General features: G+C 44.0%; 1 protein-coding gene across 3 annotated transcripts; it reads left to right on the top strand.

Moving 5' to 3' along the window:
- The first annotated feature begins 4535 nt into the window (after positions 1–4535).
- On the top strand, positions 4536–7066 carry LOC117003726 (cytochrome c). Of its 3 annotated transcripts, none has more exons than XM_033073910.2 (3): positions 4536–4615; positions 5496–5672; positions 5826–7066. In XM_033073910.2, the coding sequence occupies exons 2-3, from the start codon at positions 5504–5506 to the stop codon at positions 5969–5971; spliced, it is 315 nt and encodes a 104-aa protein (XP_032929801.1). In that variant the 5' UTR covers positions 4536–4615; positions 5496–5503; the 3' UTR covers positions 5972–7066. The 3 variants fall into 3 exon arrangements, with proteins under 3 accessions (XP_032929801.1, XP_032929793.1, XP_032929783.1); XM_033073902.2 differs by lacking the exon at positions 4536–4615 and adding an exon at positions 4622–4737; XM_033073892.2 differs by lacking the exon at positions 4536–4615 and adding an exon at positions 4622–4741.
- The last annotated feature ends 789 nt before the right edge of the window (positions 7067–7855 follow it).

Genomic DNA, 7855 nt, shown 5'->3' with positions numbered 1-7855 from the left:
CTTTATAACATAGGAATGGGACAATACAGCAGCAATTCTTTTAAATGTGGGAATAATTTTCTCCTTTTCAATAATGGCAATTAAGCATTGAATGCAATCCAGATACTCAAGTCAATGTAACCCATGTCATTAAAAAAAAAAAAACAAACCACAACATTGTCAGAAACAACCGCACAAAGAATAAATACACTGCCACAAGAAATAACTAAAAGCAGTCCTTAAAATAAAAACAGTAATTGTATGGTAATATATTACACTAAAGTACATGGTAGGCCAATATTTAGCTTTATCTTATGAAGGAATATAGTCACCTTTAGAGGTGCAGCATCTCAGAGACTGTCCTTGCAACTGCTCAAAGCAGTAGCAAAATCAGCTTCTCTGTCTTAGACTGTATAAACCACAAGAGGCAGTAAAAATTAGAGGCACACCATTCATCAGGCATTTTTATTTCTTTTTCAGTCTCTAATGCTTTCCAACTTTGTTTCCTACCTGTTTGGGTGAACAGGTTCCTGTCTTCCCCCAGAACAGCCTATAAAAGACATAATAAACATAAGGCTTGCAGTATATTCCAAATGACAGGAGTTGTACCACAAAAGTATTGAAAAGTAACCCTAAACCCATACGTTTGCCACTGCAGAATATTCCTTTCTGAGGGATACTAGCATAAAAAACTTTTCAAGAATAACTCTTTCATCTTTATAAACTGTGCTTTCTAACACCCAGTAAGAGATAAACCTTTTCCCACACAATTCCACAGGCAAAGATAAAATCAGAAGGGGTTAAAAAAAAAATAAGCAGGTTTTCTGAACTGCTTCAGTACAATTCAGAAATCATAATGGTGCAAATTAGTCAGTATCACTTTGTGATGAGGTAAAATTTACGATTCAGGTCAAAACTCCGACTATTTCTTAAAGCCAGCTCACACCACAATGACTCCAGTGCAAATCACACACTCCCCAGTGGTTCTGGCATAGTTTGCTGATAACCAGCAACAGCTCTGAGTTGTCCTACTTTGACATGGTAAGGGAATGAAAACAGGCCAAGGTACTCAACTGCTCAGGGATGACGTGATGATTTCCGCATGAAATCGGTTCTAAGTTATTTGTCAAAGACCAAATCAAAAGTTTAGCACAGAGTTAAGAAAAGAAAAAAATAATCACATATTTTCCTGAGTTCCAGTCTAGGTCCATAATGCAAGGGTACCTTTTTTCTTTTATTTGCAGTGTCCCTCTTAAAGAGATCTGGATGCCTCTCTTGACATGTTTTGTTTATTAATGGACTTGACAAATTTGGCTTATTTTTCCTTCTTTTGGGACAGAATTACATAGTGTTACACACAGAATTCTGATTGCAAAATAACTGTAGTTCCAGTGTGCAGTGGCCTGAGCTAGTAAAAAGGAAAAGGTATTCCAGGTGTAACCACACTGAATAATTGAAAGACTATAAAATATGAGCCTTCTAGGCAAACCACACCAAGGCAAGTAGTCTAATGAATGTTAACGTATGTAAAATACAGAGCACTGAAATTGCACCCCGAGTCATTTTAGTTTACTCCAGCAATTCAAATCCACCAAGCCAGAAAAGTCCTGCCTTTGTCTTCAGTGTTGCCTCTGGAAGTCACTCACCATACTTTGCCCTACATAGGAAGCCGTATGTAGGATTTTCCATATATGTTGCAGATGCTACATTTAGGAGAGAAGGCAAAAATTTCACTGTTAGTCTGTCCTATCACAGAGCATTTCAAAAAGCAAACACCGGGCACCTTGAACAACACCCTTTCCTGCACCTTCTGCTCAACTTACAGGTTCTTAACACTGTGTTGCTCCAGATCCACCCTCAGTAATGCCCAAATGGGCTCAAACAGATACTAGAAATCCTCTCCATTCAAGATGCCTCGTTTTACGGGTGAAAACACATCCCCTAGCTTACTATCTTGTTATAGCAGGCAGAACTTCTGCTTCCATAATAATACACTTTGGAAACCCACTAATACTCATCATTGCATCACTGACACCTTCAGGAAAGGGTATTACATTATGACTGCTGACAGCCAGTCACACTGCAGACATCTATGTGGTCAGGTCTAAGGTTGAGAAGGCAACAGTTCATTTTACAGACTGATTTTAGTATACTAATCTTTAGCACTGGAAAGTTCAAAGGTTGAGTATTTTCCCTGAGAGCATTATTTCCTTACTTCAGAAGTTTAATAAAATGCAATACTGCTGTCTTGAATTAAGTTGCAGTCTTCAAACACAGCTTCTTGGAAAAAACCTGAAGAAAACATTGCCACAATGTCCCTCCACATGCCCCAGAAGGGTTAACTGTGAAACACAACATGCAATTCTCAGAATGGAGAGTACATATTTAAAAGGCAAAATGCAACAGAAATTAAGAGAGCTACAGATGCTTGAAGTTTGCATTCTGTGAAGAAAGGGAGAACCTCTGAACAGATGTCAGCAGGCATCAGTCCACATCAAGTGCTCAAAGAAGCATTTAAGAATTTACCTGCTGTGATTTCTTAGAGCAGCTTTAAAGGTAGGAGGGAGACACCCGTGGTTTTATCATGAGTCTTCTGATATTAAGTTACATCTGGCCCTTGGAATCATCTAGGACACAGAAGCCTTACTAAATGAAACTCAGTCCTTATAACCATGGTAAAAAGTCTGAATGTGAGAGTGAAAGGTATCATGAAGGTTCAAAACCAAATGACAAATGAAAGAAACAGAGGATGCCTTCAGTTTTTAAGATAATATTTTTCCACCTCATCGTGATGGGAGTCTGACATGATTTGAGATTTGAGTTTGGAACAACAGCAGAATACAAGATGCTGATTTAAAGTGGTTTCATTGCATGTGTTTCCTCACTCTTAATGAAGAACATGAATTTGTCTGTATATCATAAGCAAAATGGTTTTATTGTGGCCAGTGAACTGTCAATAAGATCACAGCATAAATTGTTAAAAGTCTAAGAATGCATACTTTGTGCACCTTGTGATGAAGTGTTAGAAACTGAACAAAACCGGTGTCTTATGTTCTAGAAACCAACAACTTTGGAAGGTAATGCACTGTCCAAACTATGGAGTGATAATTTCTGAATGGTCTTGTGAATTATCTGCAAAATTCTGCTATCAGAGGAACCCTTGATGTATTTTTACAGTCCTCACTCCTTTCTGCTTCATGTTGACAATTCACATGAGCCCTGCTCCATGGGCAATTACAGGGACGCATCTGTACCTGTTCCAGCACAGCATAAAAGCACACACACAGGCAAAAAATGTTTTTCAAATGCCAGACAGTGGAAAATTCTGATAGTTTAAATATCCATAGTTAAAGCAAACAGTTCAACTCTTGTAAACACTGGACATTATTTCACTGGGCTTTTCCAATTGCTCTTCCTCCTCCTTGCCAAGGAGAGTGAGATGGCAGTCATGTCTGGAATTCACCATTTAAATTCTGCTGTGAAGGCCACAATGTGTGAATATTGACATCTCTCTTTGAGCACTACCACACTGCAGGGCTGGCGTTTGGGACACTTCCATCCCTCCGTGTGGCAGTCCCTCCCATGGGGACTCGACCTTGTTGGAGCAGTGTGGCTTTGGAAACCCACGCAGACGGAGGATCCAGCCGCACGCCCGCTCCCCTCCAGCCCTCTGTGGGGCCATGCAGGCAGGCGGCCCCGGCCCCCTTCTCCAGGGGGATTTCACCTCACTTCGGCTGCTGCAGCCATCATTAGTCCTTGGCTTCCCTAGAATAGCTTCTAAAGCTCATGGACAAGTTGGTGAAGGGTCTGGAGCACATCCCCTGTGAGGAAAAGCCAAAGGAATTGGGGTTGTCCAGCCTGGAGAAAAGGAAACTCAGGGGAGACCTTATTGCTCTCTACAAGCGCCTGAAAGGAGGCTGCGGCAGGTGAGGGACAGCCTCTTCTCCCAGGGAACCAGTGCCAGGAGAGGAAACAATCATAAACTGCACTAGGGGAAGTTCAGGTTGGACATCAGGAGGAATTTCTTCACAGAAAGGATGATTAGACATTAGAATGGGCTGCGGAGGGAGGTGGTGGAGTCGCTGTCCTTGGAGGCGTTTAAGACTGGAATGGCACTTAGTGCACGGTCTAAATGACAAGGTGGTGTTAATTCCACAGAATGGACTCAACGACGTGAGGCGTTTCCCGCCCTCGCCGATGCTGTAATTCCGTGATTGCTGTAATTCCGCGATCACTGTAATTCCGTGACCGCTCCCTTTGCTCCCGCCCTCACGCCCCGACCGCCACAACCCCTCCCCGATCACCGCGGCGCACCCCCCGCGTCACTGCCCAGGCCCCGCCCACCGCCTCGGCCACGTGCCGAGGGCGCCGCGCGACCCTTGCTTCCCCTTGCGCTGTGCGCGTGCGCCCGCACCCCGCGCCCCGCTGCTGCGCGCCCCTCCGCGCCAGCGTGACGTCTGACGTTACTCCGCCGGGATTGGAGGAGAGAGGCGAAGGAAGGAAGGAAGTTGAGGGGCCCGCCGGTCGCAACCTACCCCACTGTCCTCCGGCGGCGTGACGTTCACTGATGACAACCAATCAGAACTCCAGCAGCCGGCAGTTGATTGGTTGTCAGGGCGGAAGGCGGGCCGCAGAGGTTGGTTGCGGCGGTGCCGGGTTACATAGGGCGGAGTACAGCGTGTCCTTGGGTGCAGACGAAGCGGGAGGTACCGGGAGAGCGGTCACTGTGTCTGAGGGCGCAGCGGGGCAGCCGGGCAGGCAGGTGCGAGTGTTCGGCGGGACCCTGCGGGGTGGTGACGGCTGGCAGGGGCGTGGGGCGAGCGGGCGTTGTTCTCGGCCGTCCTGAGAGCCATTCCCGCCTGCCGGGGCCGCGGCCTGAGGCGGCAGCCGGGGTGCAGCGGAAGGTCACCGTGGGGCCGGGCGGCCCCGCCACGGGCGGGGGCCTTAGGAGAAGCTCCAGGCCAGGCCGGGCGCGAGTAGGGCCGGAGCCGGGCGGTGCGGGCGTCCTTGGGCACTCCCGCCTCACGCGTGGCGCCGGCGGGACCCTTGGGGTCATCCCGGGTCATGGCGGCAGCCGGGCGCCCTCTGCCCTCCGGCCCTGCCTGGGTGCGTGGCTGCTGCGCTTTTTCAGCCGCAGAGGAAAAGCCTGCCAGGACTCCTGGGCTTTTACACGAGGTCATTCATGACTAGGAAACTCTTGTTACAGCTGTACGAGTTATATTAAATTTGTTGTTCAGAAATTGTCGCCGAATCCTTTATTAAAGCTGTTAGTTTGCCCGAGGGAAGGTTTTTCCTGTCCTTCAGGCGTGTTTATCACCTTGATACCTTTTAGGTAGTCTCATGACTAATCTTCAAGAGCAGGAGCTGTAGCTTGGATATACAGTGTGCCAGAGAATTTCCAGATTCACATGCTGCATGTGTTAGTTTTGTAAACCAGCAGGACACCTTTTAAAGTTTCAGCTCGGTCTGTGACCTTGAGGTTGCTCTACTGACCTCTGTGTGTGTTCTTGGTCTAGTACTGACAATGGGAGACGTTGAGAAAGGCAAGAAGATCTTTGTCCAGAAGTGCTCCCAGTGCCACACGGTTGAAAAGGGAGGCAAGCATAAGACTGGACCCAACTTGCATGGCCTGTTTGGACGCAAGACCGGACAAGCTGAGGGTTTCTCTTACACGGATGCTAATAAGAACAAAGGTAAAATCAAAGATGCCCTTAGGGGAGAAAAATCCTCAGTTCTTGGTGATTGTTTTAAAAACCTGCCACAAATTGCACCGAGGACAAGAATATAAGTGCTTACAATTTTGAACTTATTAACTGGGTTTGTTTTTTCTTTTTACTTTCTTTTAGGTATCACCTGGGGTGAGGATACTCTGATGGAGTATTTGGAAAATCCAAAGAAGTATATTCCTGGAACAAAGATGATTTTTGCGGGTATTAAGAAGAAGGGCGAGAGAGCAGACTTAATAGCATACCTCAAAGTTGCCACAAAGTAAAAGTTATCTGCTGCCTTATTTATTTCACAAAGGAGATGGCAATGGAAATGTCTGTGATGAGATTGGTTTTTAAACTTTCTATTTTTACATGTACTGTGTCTAACCTTAAAATCTGTCTCACCCATCAGATAACTTTGTTCACGGTGGGTCACTGGAGTACACGCTTGTTTGGCAGCCATTAACTTAACAAAGACTATGTAATTGGGTTCAGTCGTCCTTGATCATAAAAATTAAAAAACAAAATAAATAAACATTTCCTGCCTCTTCATTGTTTAAAAAAATGTAAATAGTCAAATGAGTAATTGTCAGCAGCATAACGGCTTTGACAGCTCAGCTCTTTAACATCAAAAAACAGGGTGGTTTTTGGCATCTTCTGCCATACATGTGTTATGTTAACAACAAAACAAAAAAGGCTATAAAAAGCCAATCCCAGTATAATATTTTTCTAAATCTAATGAGTGCTAGGTGTTGCAATATGTATTAATCTGTCTAAAGCTTGTGATAAAAGTACATTTCATCTGATTTAAGTACTGTTTGTGAACTGGCAGTTATGCCCGACCACTTGCCCTTTATCTAGGGGAAGCATGTTACCTAATTCATCCAGACTTTGACAGCTGCATGCACTTACAGAGTATAACTCCCCTTCAGAAATATCTCCAGTTTTGGCTTCTTATTGATGTCCTTTGCTCAGTAGATCTTCTGAGAGCAGCCATTTTTAGTGTAAGAGAAAAACATTCTGTTCTGGGAATAAGAGTTCCAATGGCCAAGCTGAGAGTTATTTAATCTTCTTAATTCAGCAGAAATATTCACCTGGAATCCATTGTTACAGGCAGTTTCAGATGAAGGGGTGCAGGAATGAGTGTGCTGGTAGACTAAAAGACAAGGCAAAACCAAGCAGTCTTCCTCTGTGCCTGGCTGTAGCCATCATCATTACTTATGAAGGTTCTGTTTCGCACATTGTAAAGCAGTATTTTTAATGTTTTAACTGCATTCTTTTCATACTAAATTGTTCAGAAGAATGTATTTACTGTGTACCAACAGTAAGGCATAATTTGGAGTAATCAATACTGTAAATTAAAAAAAAAATTAAAAGTCTTGCTTGCTGTATGTGTATGAAATTAAGTGAGAAACAGTGGGAATGCAGAGCAAAGTTCGATGTCCAGATTTACATCATCAGAAAACAAGACCAAAAAAAAGCTCCATGTGGAAGAAGATAAATTCTAATTGAGTTGATAGGGGAAGTACAAATATGGCAAAGTTAGTATTTTGGACTGGAGCCAGCAAAGCTCTTTCTGGGGCATGCTGTTTAACAGCATTTTCTGCTGTGCTTCCTGAGTGAGATGGGGGAAAGCTTAAGATAACTCAAAAGCTGTAGCTGTGCTGTAGGATGGGCTGCATTTGAATTATATGAAGTAATGTACTTAATAATGGAATTGCAAAGGGCTTTACTCAGAGTAAATGAGTGAAAAGAACTAAGGTTACTAACAGTGGTCTCAGTGATTGCTACCGTATGTGTTGATTATTTTTTCTTTCCAGACTAACCTGCAAACAACATTTCTTGCAATTATGGATACAGTGTTAACCTACAGCACTTTTTTTACTAAAATCTTGTTAAGAGAAAACTTAAATTGTGGTAGTTTATTACTGTTCCAGTTTTCATAAGTGATGGTTGTCAGAGCACTTTTATGGCTATGCAGAACTGAGTTTTTTCCCATGCCAAAGTCCGGATAGAGCTGTTGTAGATATGGAATGTAGCTGCACCCAGCTCTGCAGTCTGCAGAGATAATGGTGAAGAGAGAATGAGTTGTGCCTGGAGACAGTTGTGACACTTTGTTCTGTTAGCACCTTTATGAGAGAAGACTCTGATCTCCAAGCTGCTCTTCT

Source organism: Catharus ustulatus, chromosome 1 (genome assembly GCF_009819885.2).
Source record: "Catharus ustulatus isolate bCatUst1 chromosome 1, bCatUst1.pri.v2, whole genome shotgun sequence".
Classification (NCBI taxonomy): domain Eukaryota; kingdom Metazoa; phylum Chordata; class Aves; order Passeriformes; family Turdidae; genus Catharus; species Catharus ustulatus.
The sequence above is the reverse complement of the archived record's forward strand: the minus strand, read 5'-3'. Positions and strand labels throughout refer to the sequence as shown.

What these genes read in the sequence shown, in the direction of transcription:
- LOC117003726 (XM_033073910.2), top strand. Translation starts at nt 5,504, where the DNA reads ATGGGAGACGTTGAGAAAGGCAAGAAGATCTTTGTCCAGAAGTGCTCC. An exon ending in GGATGCTAATAAGAACAAAG is followed by an intron (nt 5,673 to 5,825) that starts GTAAAATCAAAG and finishes ACTTTCTTTTAG; the next exon opens with GTATCACCTGGGGTGAGGAT.